This window comes from Arachis ipaensis, chromosome B10 (assembly GCF_059453495.1).
Source record: "Arachis ipaensis isolate K30076 ecotype BB chromosome B10, ASM5945349v1, whole genome shotgun sequence".
Classification (NCBI taxonomy): Eukaryota; Viridiplantae; Streptophyta; class Magnoliopsida; order Fabales; family Fabaceae; genus Arachis; species Arachis ipaensis.
The window spans coordinates 141,692,915-141,715,030 of record NC_142435.1 but is presented as its reverse complement, the minus strand read 5'-3'; the positions used below and the strand labels follow the sequence as shown (position 1 = coordinate 141,715,030).

Sequence of the window (22,116 nt, the reverse complement as noted above, 5' to 3'; positions counted from 1 at the left end):
CGACCTCTTCCCCCTGCCTCCGCCTATGGAGACCGGGAGGAAAATTACGCCGTTTGGCTTGATGAAGTTATCACCTAGGCCTACCACGCCGTGTTGGTGACCTCTGAGGTCGGCGTCTCATAAGCCCAAGGCGTCAAATACATTGCGAACATGATATTGAAATCAGCTCCTGTGTCCACCAAGATCCGCTTTACTAGGCCGGGGCCCACCCTAGCCGTGATCACCATCGGCGGACTCTCCGCAACCTCATCGAACCATTGATCCTCGGGGCCGAAAGATATCAAGGGCAACCTGCGAGAGGTCAGTGCGGGGCTAGAGGACATAGCTAGAACCTTGGCGTCCTTCTTACTAGCCGACTTCGACCTGAGAGGGACATCCCTTCCAATCACCACATTCACCACGGTGAGGGAACGCTCCGCGTCCTCCTCGGGTTCCCGTCTCTACTTTATGGCGCAGCTTTTGTCCTCGGTTGACCGGTCCCTCCTCCTAGGTTCCTTATTAGGTGGGCGAACTCGGCTAGCTTTCCTTTTCGGATGGCCTGCTCCAAGGCGTCCTTCAGGTCAAAGCAGTCTTGGATCTTGTGGCCATATCCCTTGTGATAATCACAATAGAGGTTCTTGTTTCCTCCCGTCCTGTCCCTGAGTTGTCGGGGCTTTGACAAGATGCCCTTGTCGGTGATTTGCTGATAAACCTCGACGATTGGAGCCGCTAGGGGGGTGTAGTTGGTGAACTTCCCAACACGGGAAAAGGGTTTGAAAGTCTTGGCTGTTCCTCCGTCTCTGGAGTGTTCCTTGGACCTCTCACTGCCACCGGATGGGCGGACACTAGGGTATGCTGGCTGCCGTTTATTGGCTGCCACGACCTGACTTACCTCTTCATCATTAATGTATTCCCTGGCTACGTTCTGAATTTCCTGCATTGTCCATATGGGCTTGGTGGTGAGGTGTTTTCGGAAATCTTCATTTAGCAAACCTTGGTCAAGCATAAGCTGGCCACCGAATCAGTTAAGCCATCTATCTCAAGGCACTCATCGTTGAATCTGTCCAGCTATTTTCTGGTCAGCTCACCGTTTCGCTGCGTCACCCCTAGCAGGTTAATCGGTTGTTTTGCTTTGGCGATGCGCGTGGTGAACTGGGCCAAGAAAGAACGACTGATGTCAGCAAATGTGGTTATGGAGCCCTGGGGGAGGGCATTAAACCAACGAATCGCCGGCCCAGCTAAGGTTACCGAGAAAGCCCGGCATCTCACTTCGTCGCCTACCCCTTCCAGGTTCATCCTGGCCTCGAAGGCCGTTAGATGTTCCTGGGGATCTTGGGTACCGTCGTACCTCATATTTGTCGGCTTGTCAAAGTGCTTTGGTAGTCGTACTCCAAGGATCGAGTGGTGGAAAGGGGTTGCCCCCATGACCACCGGTTGCCTTTCCCTGCCATGTTCTCTGTTAGGCCGGCCTCTCTTTGTCCTTTTTCGGTGGTGCACTTGCGGTGGTTGGCTTCTTCTTCTTCGTCCTCTGTCGCTTTCCCAGTCTTCTTCTTTGGTGTCTCTCATTGGTGATCTGTTGTAGACCAGCAAGTCTCGTCTTCTCCTTGGCATTTCTTTGCTCTCCTGGCTTTTTGATTCTGTCCGGGGGCTTGAGGTGCGCCTGGGCGACTCCTCCGGAGACTCCGTTCTCCCCTTTGAGTGGATCGAAAAGGCTCCTGGCTAGGAGTAGGCTGACGACTTTCACGGTTGGTTATATTTTGCTCTAAGTTCTGTACCCTGTGGCACAATTCTTGTATTATCCTGGCGCTGTCACTGCCTGTCCCTCCAAAGGGTTGTCCCTTTGTGTGTCGCGGGGGAGATCTGCTGCCTTCACGAACGGGGGCTCCGGCGGCTACCCCACTGCCTCAGGGATCTATCCCCTCCCTGTGGGTCCCGGCCCAGCCGTTGGCCATGCCAGAAACTAAAACAAAATCCATGTTGGCTGGAGTTCCCACAGACGGCGCCAATGTTCGGTAAGCCGTGTTACCAGACGGTTCGGGTTGTAGGTTGGATGTGAAGATGGGTCTCTACCTCGGTCTGGACTCTGGGAATGGTTTGCGTTGGCTGCCGATCTGCCGAGCTCTTGATGAATTGAGGGGGGTGTCACCTGCAATGACACTCCGACGCCCAAGTCAGTAGAGTGTATAGGTGATGCGAGAATTTGGAGTAGGGTGACATACCTTGGGGAGGGGTAGGACCCTCCTCTTATATACCTTGTCAGTGGGTGGGCCCCGCGAGGGGATGCCTCCTTCCAGGAAGTTTCGCTTCCCCCAGCTGTCAAGCAGCTGTCAGTCAGGACGCGTGTTCGGGTTCTGAGTTTGGGCGGATTGCAAGCGCCGACCCGGTTGTGTAGGCCGGTCAGTTGCGGGTCGGGCGGTAACCATGCTCAGTTAGGCTGGGCCGTAACATATTTAATGAGTAATGCATAATTATACTAATTTAAGAAAATATCTTTATTATAATTATAAACCCTGTTAAATTAGTAAATAATTAGCCAATAAATTAAATTTTGATAAAAGAAATTATAAATGTGACTATTGTATTAAATTAGGATAGAGCTCATCAAAACGAGAATTTTGACACTAATTTCAAAGAATTCGGCCCAAGATTGGGCTAAACGAGCTGAATCGATTGAACCGATCCCAAACTGGACCTGTGGGCCCAATCGGCCCATCACTTAAATGAGCCGAAGCTCATCTTCTCCCCAATTCAGCAAGGAGCACACTGAAACACATACCGGGGAAGAAGAAGAAACTTATCCAATCCCTAACCCTTGTTCCAACTTCCAACCACCATATCTCCTCCATCTGAGTTTCGATTGTCGCACCGTTTACGGTCACCCGACCACCGCGTCGAGCTCTACGATTCTACTGGAACAATTTCATAGGTAAGCCACAAACTCATCTCAGTTTCTCTACTCCTTAAATTTCAAAATTTGGTGAGAATTCACATTGAGATTTTGTTGATTTTGGTATTTTAGGTTTGTTTTAGCTCACGAAACTTATTGTGTTTGGTTTATTCGGTCCTAGGATGTAGTAAGTATCACTAACCCTATCCAATCTCTTGATTTAGTGTATTGAGACTTAAATTTTGGGTATATATGTGTTATGTATATGTTAGGTATGTATATATGAATGATGTGGAGTCCTTGGAACCATTGGAAGCTTGACTTGAGAACTTGGTGGGGGTTAGAATTGATTTTTGGTGATTAAAGCCTTGCCCTCTTTGCCTTGTGGATTGCCTTGGTTAATATGTTGAAATCGGCTAAGGTATGGTTTAGATTTCTTGCATTTAATATATAATGTTCTGTGAAAACTTAGGCTAGATAACCATAGAGTAGATTGAAATGTTTGAATGACATGAAATGATTAGTATTATTGATGATATTGTTATTATTGATTGAGTATGATTTGCTAAATGATTGTTGGTTATGATGATATTATATTGTTAGGTGATGGGTTAATAGAGGTAATGTGAATAGGTAAAAAAATGGTGGTGCTATATTGATGATTCTTGTTGATATTGTTGAGAGATTATGCATATGGTTGTTAACTTGAGAAATGGTTGCATTTGGTAACTTGTGGTGGTTATGGTGTTATGATTAGTAGGTTGGGAGCTGAATGTTATATATGTAATGCTGGGATTGAGATTGGCTTAATGAAATTGAGGTTTAAAAGTTTTTATGAAATATTGATTTTGGCCCAACTTCGGCGAGCCATAACCCGGCTTCTAGACCCCCAAATGGTTTTACACTTGTCTTAAATGAAAATTGGGTTTATGAAGTTTATGCCATTCGAAGAACGGATGAAAAATAATTTAAAACAAATAAGTTATGCGCGTCAGAAGTTTGGGTCAGAAATATGGAATTCTGCAGCTTTTTAACTTCATTAAATTTTTTTGGAGAAACGTACGCCCACGCGTACGCGTGGCTTAGAATTTTCACATACGCATGCACTTCATTCGCGGACTATCATCACTGCCCCTTTTATACGCGTATGCGAGTAGACCTATGCGTACGCGAAATGGGCCAGGATGCACGTCCAAGCGTTAGCGAGGCCCAAGCGTACGTGTGACATGAGGTACATATGTACGCGTACGCATGATGAGAGGATGCGTACGCGAGCTGGTCTTTTCGTACGCCCACGCGTACGCGTGGCCTCTATTTTAGCAAATATGGGTTTTTGAGTTTTAAACCTAATTTTCAAACTTCTAAACCTCTATTTTCGTTCTTTCAATCTTAAATCATAAGTAATGAGTCTAGTAATTAAACGGAGTTAGAAAATATAGATAACTTGGGGATGAAGTAAAGGTTAAAAGTGATAAATCATATGAGGAGAATGTGTATGTATGAGAGCTATAAGATGCCATGGCTATGACGAATGATTATGAAACAAATATGGATGGTTATGAACAGCATATGGCTTATGAATTTTTATGTTATCTGAGATACGAGTTTCCCTGGATATACATAACCGTGACTTGCCACCACGTGTTCCAGGTTGAAACTCGATACTCTGTTGACCCTACGTCGTAAGAATGACTAGACACGTATAAATTCCCGGGAATGGTAACCCTCATTGAGTAAAAATGAATGTATGATTTATGAATGAAAGAGAAAAAGCTATCATAGACTCATGGGGATGCGCAACAGGGGACAGTCCAAGGGTTTAGCAAACCGGACTTGTCGGGTTGGCTTGATAACCGACAGATGAGACTCATCAGCCATAGGACAAGTATGCATCATGTGCATATTGTTTGATTTGCTTGTTTATGAACTATGTGGGATTGCCTATGTGACTATAGCCTGCTATTTGTCATAATTGTTATCTGTACTACTTGTGAACTACTTGCGTTTGCCTTATTTTGCTTGTTTGTCTGTGCAAATCATGGGAGACGGAGTTACGGAGGAAAGGTGGGGAAAGTTCAGCATATAGGTTAAGTTTAGTTAGGTTGAGAATGTTTAGACGACCACCTATTTATGGCTTCTGTTTTTAGTTCCTTAAGCTTTACATCTGAGTGTCGGCGTTCTATGATTGCCTCTAGCATTCCCAAGACCTTATATCTTATATGCGTGGCACCTTTACCATACTGAGATACTCTGGTTCCCATCCCATACTATGTTGTTATTTTTCAAATGCAGGTTGAGAGGCACCTCGCTAGGCGTCTGGACTTCTGAAGCAAAGTGGTTACTGGGTTTCCTTTTGATGTATATTTATGTATATATGTACTTAGTTTCCTCTCTGGACAACCTGTTCTTTTGATCCTCTTAGAGGCTTATGGAGAAATAGGGTTTTGTTTATGTAAATTTGGATTTTGGACATATATATATATATATATATATATATATATATATATATATGTAAATATTCTCCGACCAGCTTTGGCTTCACAAGCTGCATCAGGAGCTAGTTATTCTATATCCTTGACTCTCTAATCTTACTTTCTGTTTACTTATACCTATGATCTTTAGGTTTCTTAATACGCAAGTAATCCCGTTTCTTGAGCGTTGCTTTTTTATTTTTGCGATTTTGTTTCACCTATTTTTTTAAGGCTCATCGTATATTATATTCTTTCTGCTATTATATGTATATATTATATTTAGAGGTCGTAATACCACACCACCTCTGTTTTACGGCTTAAGCGTAAAGCTCTGTGTGGTAGAGTGTTAAAAAATATTTAATTTAGTCTCTGAAATTACATTCTAACCTTAATTTAGTTTTTAAAATTTTAATTGTTTTAATTTAGTTCTTAAACTTTTTAATTAATTTTGTGATGAAAATCATTGCAGGAACTAACGTGATTAAAATTTAAAAAATTTAAGAACTAAATTGAAATAATTAAAATTTTAAAGAATACATTAAAACTCGAATGTAATTAAGAACTACATTGGAAGCGAATGTCTCGCTCTAGACATGCGAGGGACATTGATAAGAACACGAGGTACTTCACAGCTTAGCTTCTATGAGGAGGAAGAACAATAGGATTGATGCGTTACTTGTTAATGGAAGATTAATAAAGAATCAAACTAGAATTAAGATTGAGATTAGGGACTTTTATAAGAAATTTTATCATCAGGAAGAGTCTCCTTTGGTGGGGTTCAGGGATGGTCTGGTGGAAATGATTGGTGAAGAGGATGCTTTGGCTTTGGAGGTGCAATCGACTCCTGAGGAGGTTAGAGAAGCAGTATGGGACTGTGAATCTTCTAAGGCACAAGGAAATGATGGGTACAACATGAACTTCATAAAGAGGTGCTGGAACGAAATTGGCTCTGATTTTACGACAACGGTGTTGGATTTTTTCATAACGTCTAAGTTACCGGCAGATGCTAATCTTACCTGGGTGGCGCTGGCCCCTAAGTTTACTGGGGCTAAGGAAATCAAAGACCTGAGGCCGATTAGTATGGTAGGCTGTGTGTATAAAGTCATATAAAAAATTCTGGTTAGGAGGATGCGAGCAATAATGCCACGGCTAGTAGGGGAGACTCAGAGTGCTTTTGTTAAGGGGCGGAAGATTCATGACGGGGCTCCTATTGCATGCGAAACTGTTCAATGGATTAAGTTGAGGAAGAATGAAGCTGTTATAATAAAGCTAGACTTCCAAAAAGCATATGATAGAGTCAAGTGGAGCTTTGTAGACATGGTGTTGCAAAAAATGGGCTTTGGACGGAGATGGAGGAGTTGGGTTATGGAGTGTGTAAGCACGTGTTCTATGTCAGTACTGATAAACGGGTCGCCTTTTAAGCCGTTTAAGATGGAAAGGGGCCTGAGACAAGGCGATCCACTATCTCCATTTCTGTTCGTACTTGTCGCTGATGTTCTACATAGGATGTTCAGTGAGGCGGTAAGAAATGGGCGCATATCACTGCTACTGGTTGGTAGAGACCATATTGAGCTGTCGCATCTTCAGTTTGCGGATGATACCGTTCTGTTTTGCCCCCAGAGGAAGAGACCATCAGGAGTTATAAGAGGATCCTTCGCTGCTTTGAAGTGATGTCGGGACTAAGCATCAACTTTGATAAATCTAGCCTGATTCCAATCAACTGCGAGGATCAATGGGTGCAACAAATGTGTAACGTACTGGGCTGTAAGGTAGCATCTTTTCCAGTGAAGTACTTGGAAATTTCGCTAGGAGCTAATCCGAGGTTGGTAAAGACTTGGAAGCCCATCATAGATAAATTGGAGGATAAACTAAGCATGTGGAAAGCCAAGGTTCTCAATAAAGCCAGTAAGTTGGTGTTGATTAAATCTGTATTGAACAGTCTTCCTGTCTATTACTTGAGTTTCTATAAAATGTCAAAGGCGGTTGCAGAGAAGTTGATTTCTTTATAGAAAAGGTTTCTCTGGAGCAAGGAGGATGGAAGGAATGGCATGGCCATGGTCAGGTGGGAGGTGGTGCAGGCTCCCAAAAAGTTTGGCGGGTTAGGCGTCGGGGATGCCATGGTGCGGAACACAGCCCTCCTATTTAAGTGGTGGTGGCGTTTTTCAAAGGAGGATTGCCCCTTATAGAAGAAGGTGGTTTGCTCTTGTAATAACCTAAACCCAAATGTGATGCTGTCATCCCAGGCATTACCTTCCCGAGGGGGGCCGTGGAAGGATATCTGCCATTTACAGTTTAAGGATCAACAAGTTAAACAGAAAATGATTACTGAGTTGTTTATTGAGATCGGTGATGGTAGAAGAACGCGATTTTGGAAGGATGTATGGCTGCGTAGCGGCTCTCTGAAAGATCAATATCCTAGGCTCTTCTCGGTTTCAACCCAAATAGGATCCGTGATAGGGGATTGTGGGTTTTGGGATGGGCTAGAGTGGAGATGGAACTTCCAATGGAGGCGAGAGCTATTCCAATGGGAGTTGGATCTACTGAACCAGATGCATGATACTTTGAGAGTGATAAATCTTGCTTATGACAGAGAGAATAGAGTTGTATAAAAATTTGATAAACAAGGTTTATTTTCTACTAACTCCTTTGTGCAGGTGCTGCAGGCAGAAATAATTCCGGAGGACATAGCGAGTTACAGCTTTACTAGGACAGTTTGGAAAGGCCTAGTTCCACCAAGAATTGAACTGTTCGTCTGGTTTGCTCTAACTGGAAAGGTCAATACAAAAGAGAGGCTAAGTCGGCTAGGGGTGGTGAACCAGGAAGATGTTGTATGTGTGTTATGTAGTAAAGGAGTTGAAGATGGTCACCGCTTGTTTATTGGTTGTGAATTTTCTTGGCAGGTTTGGTGTGCATGGTTGTCTTTTGTTGGTAGGCAATGGTCGTGTTTGGGGACGCTAAAGGAATATTTTCAAACTTGGACTGAGTTACCAACTCGAAAGGAGGAGCGAAAGAGATAGATAGTGTGTTTCTGTGCAATTATCTGAAATATTTGGTTGAAAAGGAATGAAAGAATTTTCTAGAATAAAGAAAAAGGAGTTGAGGATATTATCCATTGGTCCTTTATGAACTACAGGGAGTGGCTAGGTGTAGATCCCTTTTATTGTTAATGGCAATACCGAAAATGACAACAAGATATCTTCTAGTGTAATTGCTTTGGTTGCTTTCTTTTTAATCGTTGATATTTTATGTTTGTTGTTATGCTTCATTTATTATGTTAACTTCTTCCTTTCAAAAAAAAAAAAATCGAATGTAATTTTAGAGACCACACTAAATTATTTTATCGATAATGTTTTATTAACATTTAAGAAGTGTTTTTAAGCTTAAGCTCAAAACAATCCCAATTTGATTGAACTCAGCAACAGCATTCCCCGGACAAGGTTCCTTTCTCCAAAACCATGCTAAGTTGCTAACCTCTTCCCTTCTCACTTTCACTTAATCTCATTCACTCCCCTCATTCTGAATAATCTCTCTCTCTCTCTCTCTCTCTCTCTCTCTCTCTCTCTCTCTCTCTCTTATTTTTCGTTTGTTTCTCGAGAAAATAAAAACCCTCTCCCATTTCTTTTTTCCAATTTTATCGAAGAAAACTCTTGAACTCAAACTCAAATTCGATCGACCATGGCTGCCGCAAAACCTCAGAGGACTCCACAGGAAGTGGAGGACATAATCATCCGCAAAATCTTTCTCGTGTCGATCACCGATTCCGCCGCGACTAACGCCGATTCCAGAAACGTCTATTTGGAGCTCACAGCGGCGGAGATTCTTAGCGAAGGCAAGGACCTCCGCCTCTCGCGCGATTTGATGGAGCGAGTCCTCATTGATCGACTATCCGGCGACTTTCCCGGCGTCGGAGAATCCCCGTTCCAGTACCTCACCGGTTGCTACCACCGCGCGCATGAGGAGGCAAAGAAAATCGCCAACATGAAGGACAAAACCCTCAGGTCGGAGATGGAGGCGGTGGTGAAACAGGCCAAGAAACTGTGCGTCTCATACTGCAGGATTCACCTCGGCAATCCGGAGCTGTTTCAGAACCGGAATCAAAGTTCCGGTTCGGGAACCGCGTCGCCTCTGCTGCCACTGATATTCGCGGAGGTTGGCGGTGGCATCGACGCGTTCGGAGGTAGCAGTGGTGGCGGAGGGCCAAAGAGTCCACCGGGGTTTCTTGAGGAGTTCTTTAGGGACTCGGATTTTGACAGCCTGGACCCAATCTTGAAAGGACTGTATGAGGAGCTGAGAGGAAGTGTGATGAAGGTTTCTGCTCTTGGGAACTTTCAGGACTCTTTGAGGGCTTTGTTGTTCTTGGTGAGATTCCCTGTTGGTGCAAAGTCACTTGTGAGCCACGAGTGGTGGATTCCCAAAGGGGTTTATATGAATGGCCGTGCCATTGAGATGACCAGCATTTTGGGTCCCTTCTTTCACATTAGTGCTCTTCCTGATCAAACCTTTTTCAGGAGCCAGCCTGACGTTGGGTGAGTCTTGATTCTTGTTTGTGTGTTTTTCGTATCTTTCTAAGTTCAGTAGGGAACAAAAACAAACGCAGCCTAGGGGATTATGTTGTAGGCTTGCTTTTCTCATAGTTAGAAAACAATGGAGAGTAGCACTAACTAGTTTTGACAGTTCAACTATTTGGAGAAGACAACTGATAGAATGTTTACTAAGTAATAAATAACCTTTTAGTAGTGTTTGATGGATTAGATTTATGAACATGTATATTCCCGTTGAGAAAAGACCAAGATGTTCAGTAAACACAATGCCGAAGTGTTACGCAGCCCCCTATCTGTTAGGTGTTGATCTTTATTTTCAGCCATACTCTAGGTTTCACTATATTATCTTTCATTTTGAAGTCTATCTATTTATTCCAAGTACCATAGTTTGGATCTCTTTTTTCAGTTTTCAGGTGGGGTATTGAATTGGGTTCATATATTTTAACAATTTCTTTTAACCTCCTTTAAAATCCAGACAACAGTGCTTTTCTGATGCATCAACTCGACGACCAGCAGATTTATTATCTTCATTCTCGACTATCAAAACTGTCATGAATAATTTGTATGATGGCCTGTATGAAGTTCTCTTCATTCTCCTTAAGAGTAAAGATACTCGTGATAGTGTACTTGAGTATCTCGCCGAGGTGATCAATATAAATGCATCCAGGGCTCATATACAGGTAAATTTCTTCCTTAATTTATGTTTTATGTATTGTGAGAATACTTATGCCTTTTTTATTCCTTTGAAAAACAGGTTGACCCTATAACTTGTGCAAGTTCAGGCATGTTTGTAAATCTCAGTGCTGTCATGCTTCATCTTTGTGAGCCATTTTTGGATGCAAATTTAACCAAAAGGAATAAAATTGATCCAAAATATGTACACTACTCCAACCGTTTGAAGCTAAGGTGAGGCTCATATATAGTAAATGCCAAGTTCCTTGTGGAAGTTTCATGTCACCCTCTTTAAATAACTTTTGGTATAATCCTATTTAGTGGGTTGACTGCTCTACATGCATCATCGGAAGAAGTTACTGAATGGCTTAATAGCAATAAACGGGCTAATGGAAACAATCAAAATAATGATGGCCAGAAACGCTTGGAGCAATCTCAAGAAGCAAGTAGTTCTGGTAGTAATGCTGGTGAGCTTTCAAATGAAATTTCTGGACATGGTGAAAAGACGGAATATCATTTCATTTGTGAATGCTTCTTTATGACTGCAAGAGTGCTCAACTTGGGCCTTTTAAAAGCATTTTCTGATTTCAAACACTTAGTTCAGGTAACACATGTTGGGGAATTACTATTGTTTTATGGACTCTTTTAACTTTAAATATTAAATATTCCCCTATTTCTTATTTGCTTTGAATTGTAAACCTTTGAATGATTACATCCAAGTTTGTAAAATCTAAAGTCAGGAGTCATATTCTTTCCAGGATATTTCTAGATGTGAAGATGCTCTTTCAACACTAAAAGCCATGCAAGAGCAATCTCCCACCCCCCAATTGCAATTGGATATAACTAGACTTGAGAAAGAATTGGAATCGTACTCACAGGAAAAGCTTTGTTATGAAGCTCAAATATTGCGGGTAAATCTTATTTTTTTCTCCATTTGTTGTTACATGTTTCTTATCTTTGTAAATTGAATTACAAGTAATATATACCAAAATTAAATAAGTTGCTCCTCTGCTTCCTGGTTCCTGCCTCTTAGGTGTTTCAGTTATTTCATAATGTTGAATAGCTTTCTAGTTCTAGATGTAATACTTGATAATGGATCCAAGAACTTTAGGGAATTTTTTTTTAATTGCTTCAATATAAATTACATTGTATGCGGACTAATTAAGTAGTTATATACATCCACTTATGAATTATGATTGCATTAATGATTTAAATTGGATAAATTATTATATATGCTATGACCTGATCTATTCTTGGTGCAATCAGTCTATTGTACAAACTTTTCTATCACTACTTCCATGTGTGTCAAAATCATGGATGATTGATAACTTGATCCAACATAGGGATTTATTATTGGTTCTGACAATAGCATGGGAAATGGAAGAAAATATGTTTTATGGCTAATGAGTACAAAACCCTTGCTTAACGACTCATTATATTATTTTCTTACAAGTTGTTAAAGTCCTTTTAGCATAAAAGATTCAATATATTCATCTCAATTTTATTTCCTCAGGATAACACGCTTATTCAGAATGCACTATCCTTCTACCGTTTGATGATTGTTTGGTTGGTTAGCTTGGTTGGTGGATTTAAGATGCCTCTACCATCGACTTGCCCAATGGAATTTGCCACTATGCCTGAGCATTTTGTAGAAGATGCCATGGAACTTCTAATATTTGCTTCCCGGATTCCCAAGGCCTTGGATGGAGTTGTGCTGGTATACTTCACCTCCAAGTGCTTTTTCTGAGATTAATCATTTGTCTTCCGACTTCTTTTACTTATGCATGATCATGTATCTATTCTGGATTCTGCAGGATGAGTTTATGAACTTCATAATTATGTTTATGGCTAGCCCTGAATTCATCAAAAACCCATATTTAAGAGCAAAGATGGTCGAAGTCTTGAACTGTTGGATGCCCCGTAGGAGGTAATTTGGTGTCTGTGTTGTGTAGAGTTAGAAATTTAGGTTGTTACTAATATTTTCATATTGCTAAGTATTTGCTTGACTTCATAAAGCTAATAATAGGCAATGTGTTCCCTATTCCCTTTTCACAGCGGTTCATCTGCCACAGCTACTTTATTTGAAGGCCACCAACTGTCTCTGGAGTATCTTGTGAGGAATCTTCTAAAACTCTATGTTGACATTGAGTTCACCGGGTCTCACACGCAGGTCAGTCTGCATTTTGATTCAAGGCTATCTTGTTAGGTTGATATTTGAATAGCTAACTGTTTACAAACAAACATTAATGTAATCCTAAATATGGTATTGACAGTGTTCCCCCGGCCCGGGGGGGGGGGGGGGGACCTTATGAATTTAATTTCAAACTGTTTCCTATACAAAACACTTGTTGATATTATTGATATACATAAATTATATAACATTCCAAGCACCACCATAAAACAATTGATCTTTCCGTGCTGTTAAGTACAAGAATGCCTGGCCAAGTTTCTCACTTGTCCCCTTTTCACTGCAGTTCTATGACAAATTTAATATCCGCCATAATATAGCCGAACTCCTTGAATACCTGTGGCAGGTCCCTAGTCATCGTAATGCTTGGAGACAGGTAGTTGATGAGATACATTTTGAGGGATTCTTTTCATCAATTCTTAATCTCAATTCATACACCAATGTTTCTCATTCCCCCCCCCCTGAATTTAATCTTCTTTCAGATTGCTAAGGAAGAGGAAAAGGGTGTTTATCTGAATTTCTTAAACTTCCTGATTAATGATAGTATTTATCTTCTTGATGAAAGTCTCAACAAAATTCTTGAGCTAAAAGAGTTGGAGGCTGAAATGTCAAATACAGCTGAGTGGGAACGACGGCCACTTCAAGAGAGGCAGGAGAGGACACGGTTATTCCATTCTCAAGAAAATGTCTGTCATACATTTCGGGCTAATTGATATCTTCCTTTTTCCTTTTTTTCAAAAATAATTTACAAATAAAAATGTACTACCTAATGAAACTTATAATATTGGAGAATGTTGTAGATTATTCGGATAGATATGAAGTTGGCAAATGAAGATGTGAGTATGCTTGCATTTACATCAGAGCAGATTACTGCTCCATTCCTACTTCCAGAGATGGTATTCTCTCTTTTCCACCTTTTTCTGTTATTCATCTTTTCATCTCCTGAAACAGTTTTAGTGGCTAGATAATATATTTGCTATTGTCTGCTTAATTCTCACCCCCCCCCCCCTTTCTCTTTTTTTAAGGTTGAAAGAGTGGCTAGTATGCTCAATTACTTTCTGCTGCAACTAGTGGGTCCCCAAAGAAAATCCCTTAGTCTGAAAGATCCTGAGAAATATGAATTTCGGCCAAAGCATTTGCTTAAACAGGTTGGAGTTTAACTCTTCTGAAAAAAGAAATTACTAAATACATTATGTTGTATCAAAATTGTGATTGTAATAAAAAAGTAAACGGCTAAACTTTAAATTATTCATTTGAAGATTGTGCACGTATATGTTCACCTGGCAAGAGGTGATTCAAATTCCATCTTCCCAGCTGCCATCTCCAAGGATGGTCGATCATACAATGATCAGGTAAGTTTCAGACTTCTAATATGTAGCAGACTGTTCTTCAAAAATTGTCTTTGTTCCACATTACCAGAAGCCGTGCAATCTGACTGAGAATTCACTGCAGTTGTTTAGTGCTGCAGCAGAGGTTCTTCATATAATAGGTGAGGATGGGAGAATCATACAAGAATTCATTCAACTCGGTGCTAAGGCAAAAGTTGCAGCTTCTGAAGCCATGGATACTGAAGCTACCTTGGGAGAAATTCCAGATGAATTCCTTGATCCAATTCAAGTAACATTTCTAAAACTTTGATTAACAAAGAATTACTATTTTAAGTTTTATGATAACTAGGGTTAAAGAAGCTTCACTATTATTTTGCAGTACACTTTAATGAAGGATCCTGTCATCTTACCTTCTTCAAGAATCGTAGTTGATCGACCTGTCATACAGAGGCACCTTCTTAGTGATAGCGTATGAAACCTCTTGTTCTCATTATTGATGTTCTTATCAGATTACAGGTTCTCGGGTTTATGCTTTTTCTATTTGGTTTTTTGTGTGCAGTCCGACCCATTCAACCGATCCCATCTTACCGCCGACATGTTGATTCCTGATACTGAACTCAAAGCAAGAATAGAGGAGTTTGTCAAGTCCCAGGAAATGAAGAAACGTAGTGAAGGTATAAGCATACAGAGCACCAAGGACACGATTCAGACAACAAATGGGGAAATGTTGATCGACTAGGTAAATAAATATTCAACTTTCATAAATTTCCGATAATGTAAGGTCGCCAGATTGATTACTATGATGTATCTTATTTCATACAAGTTTTAGGTGTATCCTATTTGTAGGAAATTGAATCTTATCGTTTCAATGAGCTTCTTCGTATAATGGCAGCATAGAGCTTCAAACTACAAGTTGCAGTGTGTGTTTGGTATCTCAAACGTTTAGATAATATTTGGTTAGAGTGGATCGAGTTTTCTGTCTAACATGTTTTTTAAGTGGTTATAATATATTAATTACCTATTTTTCTCAATTTTTCCGCTAAATACATAATAGCAAGAATTTTGTTAAGATAGTGCCAACAAGAAAATATTCTTTGGAGTATAAAATAACTTAAAAAAAAAATCAAAATACTAATAATAAATTACTTAAGCATCATGTTTCAAATTCCATCTTTAGGGCCAGTGTATATATACTTATATAGTCAATTTCATGATCAATTTTTTTACTCACCAATACATGACTCCAATAAGATTAAGAATTAGTCATTGACGGTTGATTGATACTTACGAATCAAATAACTAAAAATAGTTGTCTACTAATCAATGAAACTTTGCTCTAATAAAATTGAGAGTTGCACTTTGTTTCACTTTTTTATTTTTGAAAAATATGTAAGTATTATTTGTCTGTTTATCTTTCACTTTTGATATTAAAAATAATTGATAAAATATAAAATAATCATAAAGAGATTGTTTCACGCTAAAAAAAGTGTACACAAGAAATCATGCAATGCAATTATGGTTCCTTTTTAATTTTCGGTCAGAATACTTTCGTAAATCTGCAATTCTCCATCTTTAAGCATGTACAGAAAGGGGAAAAAAATGTGCCAATGTCAAAAACCAAAAACATTTCGAGCGAGTTATGCCTTAATTACATCTCTACCACTACAAGTAATAAAGAAGAGAAGAAAACAAAGATTAGGAATCCAAGAGGAAGAAATCAGAACAAAAAATTGGTGAAGCTCTTCAATTTTTCAACATATTTGAGGGGGAAATCACTTTAGAAAAAAAAAGGTTTGACAACAAAGAGAAGCAAATGTCTCGAAGCTAAAAGTCTCTGACTATGCTGTTCCAACCAAATACACGAAATATTGTCATAGACTACAAAATCACAAAGATTTAGCCCTCTTCCTCTTTACATATCGAGAAAAACTAGTTTTCAGACCTATGACAACAAAGCATATTCCACCCTATGGAATCGGATACATAAATTAGAAAAACTAATTTTGAGAAAATGTTCTACAGTTCTAAGACACCCAGCAGTAGCCAAAAGAAAAATTCAAACAGCTCCACAAAGATTCAGTCAGTCTCACAAATAAGTGCAATAGTAGGATCGAAACAGAACTCACCCCAGATATAAACTTGAATAACTCGGTCTGCTACAATTCAGTTTTCTTATCCATCCAGTATTCTTTTCCAACCAAAAAGGATATGACTATTATCAGTCAAGAAGAAAGTTTGCTTTTCGTGATGACATCAAATGACAATCCATTTTGTTGAAGTCTATCCCTAAGATCAGTTGCACCAAACACAATCCCTGGGGTGTAAACTCCTCCCTTTGGTAGGTTGTCTCGTTGGCTTAGAAGAACGAGTGCACACTGAATGAGAATTATTGGGGTGGTTACATAACCCATTTCAGGTCCCATTACTCTTGTTATGATTTCCATGTCAGGTTTTCTGTTTCTCTCTGTGGCAACATTCTTCTTGCTATATCCATGTCCAACAAACCACATCTTGAACGAGGCGCTTTCCACCTCCTCTTCCGACGGACCATTCTTACTGAACCCACCGAATGTAAATACAGAAGGATATTTCAAAAGAAGCCATCTTCCGAATGATGTTTTTCCTAAAAGGCCAATGAAAATTCCAATGATAATATACACAAAAATGCTCAATAAATGTTTTGAGCCGAGTTTTACTTCGAAATGAGTAGGCTTCACAGATGACCAGAAGGCTTTCCTTTTCTCAACCATCTCGGCAGTCTCATTTCTCCCAGGGAGACCGTAAGGGTTTTCAGTTAGAGTTGAAAATGTTCTTCCAACGAGGGTTGAATCCGCTGATGGTAGCACTACTCCCCAGAGGCCAATTTTCTTCTGGTGTTCTATTAGTGCTCCTTTAGGAGGTGGTCCAGGAATCTGCAACCATGCAAAGGCAACAAGTTTATAACATAACATTGAATCCAAAAAATATAAAGCTCAAGAAAGTAAGCACAACAAAAATACTGATTATCGGTTTAACTTAGCTTCATTGTGGATGAACCTGGAAAGAAGGGTCAGTAATGTTCAATTGAAGAGATTTGTCTGCCATTTAAGGAATGAGGACTATTCCATGATAATAGACGTGTTAATGGAATCATCAGAATTGCGTCCTAACAAACTTTGAACATATGAGATGTTAGATTCTCTTACCGCGGGCCTGGTTCGCGCGGGCGTGGACCGTCTCAAGTCCTCCAAATCCTTAACACTCTCCACCGCAAGAACAGCAGATTCGAAGGTTCCGAAGTTCCCAACGATTCTCCTCTCCGATTCCGCGGTAAGGTAACCAACCACCCTGTACGGCGAGCTCTCACCAACCCACTGCACCGAGTTGAACAGCACTCCCAACTCAGCCGGCACCGAGTCAAACCCGCACGCGCACACCACCAGTGACCCGGACTCCACGGCACTCTCGTGGTACCTCGCCTCCATCCGCTCCATGAACTCCGCCTCGCCGGTGATGTCCAGGTAGTCGCACCCGGAGGCGGCGCATGCCGCCACGACGGGATCCCCGTGGCGGCGGAAGGGACCAACGCAGTTGAGGAGGAGGCGGGTGCGGGAACAGACTGCGCGGAGGGAGTCCGGGTCGGAGGTGTCGGCCGTGAGGAGGGGGATGTCGGTGGGCGGGGAGTTGGGCCTGGAAGCCCATTGGATGGCCCGGGAGAGGTTAGATGGGCTTCGGCCCGCTAAGGCTATGGAGCGGAGCGGCGAGGATGGGGCTTTGAGGAATTTGAGGGCTTGTTTGAGGACGTGCTTGCCTGTGAAGCCTGATGCTCCAAGGATTACGAGGTCGAAGAGTTGTGGGTTTTGTGGCATTGGAGTTGAAGATGAAGAAGCCATAGCTATTGCCCTATGCTGGAGCTTGTGGAAGGAGTATTAGTGGTATGCTGGTATCCCAAGTTACGACGTCGTTTTATTGGCTTACATAAAATAAAACCCTCTCAATGTTAATCCAACCTTTTCTCTCCCTTTCAAAACACAAAGTTACAAACAGAGACCCTTTCTTCTCATTGTTACTCTTCACAGGCGCTGCTCGAAATGCTCTCGTTGGAGCGACTCCCTTCAAAAAGGACTGATCTCCACCGTCGGCTTTGTTATCATCATCGTTGAGTGAGTGTGTTCAAAGAAAATTTTTTCTAAGGTAAGCAAAAAGGATTTGTCTAGCCATAGGAGATGCTTTGTTTTTTTATTAATCTTGTTAATTTATTTTTTTAAGTAGTTAAATAGGATTAGTTGTGGTTTATTATGTGGGTATGCATATCATTGTTCTGCACTTTGTGCAAGGGTTTGATGGGAACTAAATTTTTTAGTGGCTAGAGTAAAAATATTTCTTTGATTATGGGTGGTTTGTTATAGTTGATTCTTGTTTCAACATTTTTAGAATTTGATTTTGAATTGCTGTTATGTATACTGAATACTTTTGTTCATGTATATTTGAATTAATTAATCAGGCGTGTGTCAATTTTTCATGGTTTAAAGTTCCTATAAGAACTATGCTTGATGTTTGCTCTGACGTCTACCATTTTTATCTTTAAAATATTTTACTTATAATTTTTGCTACCGTTCATGCTTCATCTCCAGTAAGGCATGGGGAAGCAAGGAGGAGGAACTAAAAACCCGGCTTGTCAGCCTCACAATCCTGTATCACTCAGGGAAGAAGCCACAGGAAAAATACATAAAAAGCCAAGAGCCACCACCAGGTCATTAGTGGAGGTTGAGCACTTGGAAAAGATTGCAGTTTGGGCCTCTCATGAGGCTCAGATACCGTCTTTAGGAGCCTTCTATGGGCAGCGTTTGGCCACTGTTGCCGAGGCCAATGGAATAACGCCTGATTCTTCTTTGATAACTTGCCATAGGTTTTGATTCTATACCCTCCTTTTCCTTTTAAGAAAAGGTTTTGCTTAGGGATTTTGTTTTCCATCTGGGTTATTTGTCATATTGTCAGTGTTTCCATGCCTTTTTTTTAAGATTTTAGAACTTGACCATTTGATTAAATTTCAAGATTTGAGAGCCATCAAGTAAAACACAATAAGCCACATTGTCACTGTGATGAACCAAGCTTCAAATTAACAATTCACTTTGTGAAACTGCCACTTGTTTGCAATAGTGTGTATTCCTTCTTCCAGTATTGATGTGTGCTATGTTAGTAGTTTTAAGATAAATTAATTTACACGTTGCTCTACTTACTATATATTTATTCACAAAAACTAAATGCTAATATCAGCATCTGTTATCGTATAAATTGAAGCACTTTGTCCTCATTTATCTATTTTGGCAGAATCAGAGACCATGGGGTCTCCAGTACCCCAAAAATGCTTAGACTTTGTTTTGGAATGATAACAATAACTGGGTTCTCCCCCCCCACGGAAAAGAAACATGTTACTCTTGTTTGTCACAAAATCTGGCAGACATATGCTTTGGGTTATTTATTTGTTTGAACCTTTAATGCATCGATTTCCTAGGTTACCAATATACAGTTTTCATGTAAAATATCATAACATCAAGTAATTTGACTGCTTTATAGATGTGAAACTGTTCTTCATCCTGGCATCAATTCAACTGTGAGAATTGAGAAGAATAGATCAAAGCACAGGGGCAAGCATAAACACAGTCAAAACAATGTAGTATACAAGTGCCATTTCTGTTTGCATCAGAATGTGAAGAGGGGGACTCCTAAGGGACATATGAAAGGACTATGTCCATCTAAAACCAAAACGTCATCGGTATCAACACCAGCAACAAAACCCATTACACATGAGTCTTCAAAATCGGGGAAAGGCATTATAGGTGAAGACAACACCAAAGAAGCAGATGCATCTGCTTCATCAGTTACAGATAAAGATGTCTCCGTTGTAGATAGTCCAGCCACCCCATCAAGTGTAAGTGCCACAACCTCAAAGAAAAGAAAGTCTAAGAAGACACTTGAAGCTTCAAGTGCATCTGTTAAATCAGAAGCATCGAAAACTCAGGGCACAGCAAGCAAAAAACGGAAAAGATCATGGACTAGCTTAAAGAAACTTGTGCAGAGCAATGACCACGACAACAGTGATGATGCTAATTTGAAAATCCCATTCCTTTTATAAGTAGGGAAGTTATAAATTTTGTTATCAAGTTGGTTCTCTTGCTTGGAGGTCATTATTTCCTCTGCTAGAGTTGCACTTTCTAATTGTTTTCTATGGAGAAATTTTATTTTCTATGGATATTAATAGATCTGCCAATAGATCTTTTTTTATTTTCCTTTTTTTTTTCTTCTCCGGCAGTGTACTTTGCCCGAGTGAGGAGCAATAGTTTGATAATAGCTATGATATTTTTGTATCTTGAAGGTGATTCTGAGTTCAAGCCCGAGTGAGGAGCAATAGTTTAATAATAGCTATGATATTTTTGTATCTTGAAGGTGATTCTGAGTTCAAAATAGACGGGAAATTGGGGAATAAAATGGGATGGCTAGGTTGTTGTTTTAATGTTCACAATGGAGATGAATTTTATTTCTCTCTAAGTCCTTCCTCTCCATTTCTTTCTCCTAATTTGGTATAAGAGAGGTAATATATTAGTATAATACTCGTGGCCATAAATTCTAAGGTTTGGTGGTTGGTGCATTTGAGACGTGAAATATGGAGTAATAATTTTTTTTATTCCGTTCATTGTTAGAATTTGAAGGCAAAAATGGAGAGAAGATAAAGCCTCATGCTAAGTGGTAATGCCGTAATGGTAACCATATCAAATTTATCTTTGCTTTCCTTAGGTACATAGTAGCACCTTATATCAAATTCCAATTTGATAACATGCATAAGCAATTAAGCATCATTCTTTGACTTGAATTTTTTTACTACAAATTACAACTTGGCAAAGTGTATCAAAATTCATTTTGTATTCTCACATGGTGTATGTATCAAAATTGTGTTCTATTTCAATTTTCAAGTAATTAGCAAAATGGCAGTGAAAAAGAAGTCAAACCAATTTAAAAATTGTTAATCAATCATCAACACTTGCAAGAAGAAAGAAAATAGTTCTAAAATTTTAAGTGATAAATCCATGAGAAATATATACATTAACCCAATAGAAGTATGGTTATGAATTGATCTGTGGTGTATAAGCTTAAGCATTTTGTAATCTGTAATAATATTTGTGAAAAATCATAGGCCATCTCGGCCTTTGCTGTAGAAAGTAGAAACATATATAAACTTTCATTATTGATTTTATTTATTTTTGAATAAGTATAGGGAGCCAATAGCCTAAGCGTACAATGTGTACAATGGAGGATTAGGAAATATTAGAGATATGACCATTAGTGTTACATTGTCCTATCAGATTACGCTTTTGGGATGAGTGGTTTCATGATATGGTATTAGAGTTCTAGATCCGAAAGGTCAAGAGTTTGATCCTTGGTGAACCCCAAAATTAGTTTAAGCTTTTGGGATAAATAGTTTTATGACATGAGATGTTTATTATCCCTAGTATCCGGATGGTTATTCTGGATAGTATGGGTGATGTTTATTTTATTAAAGTAATGCTACATGGCCAGCAAATATTGTCATTTTTGACCAGCACTTAAACAGCAATAATTTGCACCCATATTTACAGACGTTTTGCATACAAAAAATATATAATTTGCACCTATATTTACTAGAGTTTTGTACACATGAATTAATACATTTTATACCCATAAATCAATACAATTTGCGACTAAAACCCCAAAGTGGTCCCTGAGATTGGGCAAGTTACCCATATTTGTCCTTGACTTTCAAAATTCCCTAACAGCATCCCTCACATTCAGCTTCGGGACCCATAGTTGTCCTGCAACCCTTTCCGGCGCCAAGTCAGCGAACGGAGGGATGATCTGGCACCTCCAATGCCATGCTGGAGCCAGCAACGGCTAGCTGATGTGGCAAATCTGAATTTTGTACCCAATGTGGTCCCTGGTCCCATTAAAACCTTAAAAGCTAAGAATCATTATTATAACTAGTATCTCTTCTCTCTTTCGTCCCATAATTCTGATCCACCATTGAAGCTCTGAAGTA

The 22,116-nt window shown here is 40.0% G+C and overlaps 4 protein-coding genes across 4 annotated transcripts; 2 read left to right on the top strand and 2 right to left on the bottom strand.

Annotated features, from left to right (window-relative positions):
• Positions 1–445: 445 nt before the first annotated feature.
• Positions 446–1,545, bottom strand: LOC107621408 (uncharacterized). Its single transcript, XM_016323429.1, has 2 exons — positions 1,068–1,545; positions 446–972 (listed from the first exon to the last, which is right to left on the bottom strand). The coding sequence occupies exons 1-2, from the start codon at positions 1,543–1,545 to the stop codon at positions 446–448; spliced, it is 1,005 nt and encodes a 334-aa protein (XP_016178915.1).
• Positions 1,546–8,937: 7,392 nt separating this feature from the next.
• On the top strand, positions 8,938–14,978 carry LOC107622835 (U-box domain-containing protein). The gene is made up of 16 exons (XM_088484458.1): positions 8,938–9,863; positions 10,354–10,558; positions 10,633–10,784; positions 10,872–11,154; positions 11,309–11,461; positions 12,064–12,267; positions 12,365–12,477; positions 12,606–12,720; positions 13,025–13,114; positions 13,221–13,424; positions 13,539–13,634; positions 13,764–13,886; positions 13,998–14,090; positions 14,191–14,355; positions 14,446–14,535; positions 14,626–14,978. The coding sequence occupies exons 1-16, from the start codon at positions 9,013–9,015 to the stop codon at positions 14,803–14,805; spliced, it is 3,117 nt and encodes a 1,038-aa protein (XP_088340584.1). The 5' UTR covers positions 8,938–9,012; the 3' UTR covers positions 14,806–14,978.
• Positions 14,979–15,796: 818 nt separating this feature from the next.
• Positions 15,797–18,196, bottom strand: LOC107623137 (putative mitochondrial saccharopine dehydrogenase-like oxidoreductase At5g39410). The gene is made up of 2 exons (XM_088484461.1): positions 17,252–18,196; positions 15,797–16,978 (listed from the first exon to the last, which is right to left on the bottom strand). Exons 1-2 carry the CDS (start codon positions 17,936–17,938, stop codon positions 16,289–16,291), a joined length of 1,377 nt encoding a protein of 458 aa, XP_088340587.1. The 5' UTR covers positions 17,939–18,196; the 3' UTR covers positions 15,797–16,288.
• LOC107623138 (uncharacterized) lies at positions 18,126–20,488 on the top strand. Its single transcript, XM_016325296.3, has 3 exons — positions 18,126–18,239; positions 18,680–18,954; positions 19,623–20,488. The coding sequence occupies exons 2-3, from the start codon at positions 18,686–18,688 to the stop codon at positions 20,179–20,181; spliced, it is 828 nt and encodes a 275-aa protein (XP_016180782.1). The 5' UTR covers positions 18,126–18,239; positions 18,680–18,685; the 3' UTR covers positions 20,182–20,488.
• The last annotated feature ends 1,628 nt before the right edge of the window (positions 20,489–22,116 follow it).

What these genes read in the sequence shown, in the direction of transcription:
- LOC107621408 (XM_016323429.1), bottom strand. Translation starts at nt 1,545, where the DNA reads ATGAGAGACACCAAAGAAGAAGACTGGGAAAGCGACAGAGGACGAAGA. An exon ending in AGGGGTGACGCAGCGAAACG is followed by an intron (nt 973 to 1,067) that starts GTGAGCTGACCA and finishes TGCTTGACCAAG; the next exon opens with GTTTGCTAAATGAAGATTTC.
- LOC107623137 (XM_088484461.1), bottom strand. Translation starts at nt 17,938, where the DNA reads ATGGCTTCTTCATCTTCAACTCCAATGCCACAAAACCCACAACTCTTC. An exon ending in CCGCGCGAACCAGGCCCGCG is followed by an intron (nt 16,979 to 17,251) that starts GTAAGAGAATCT and finishes GCATGGTTGCAG; the next exon opens with ATTCCTGGACCACCTCCTAA.
- LOC107622835 (XM_088484458.1), top strand. Translation starts at nt 9,013, where the DNA reads ATGGCTGCCGCAAAACCTCAGAGGACTCCACAGGAAGTGGAGGACATA. An exon ending in CCTTGGATGGAGTTGTGCTG is followed by an intron (nt 12,268 to 12,364) that starts GTATACTTCACC and finishes TGGATTCTGCAG; the next exon opens with GATGAGTTTATGAACTTCAT. An exon ending in TCACCGGGTCTCACACGCAG is followed by an intron (nt 12,721 to 13,024) that starts GTCAGTCTGCAT and finishes TTTTCACTGCAG; the next exon opens with TTCTATGACAAATTTAATAT.
- LOC107623138 (XM_016325296.3), top strand. Translation starts at nt 18,686, where the DNA reads ATGGGGAAGCAAGGAGGAGGAACTAAAAACCCGGCTTGTCAGCCTCAC. An exon ending in TCTTTGATAACTTGCCATAG is followed by an intron (nt 18,955 to 19,622) that starts GTTTTGATTCTA and finishes ACTGCTTTATAG; the next exon opens with ATGTGAAACTGTTCTTCATC.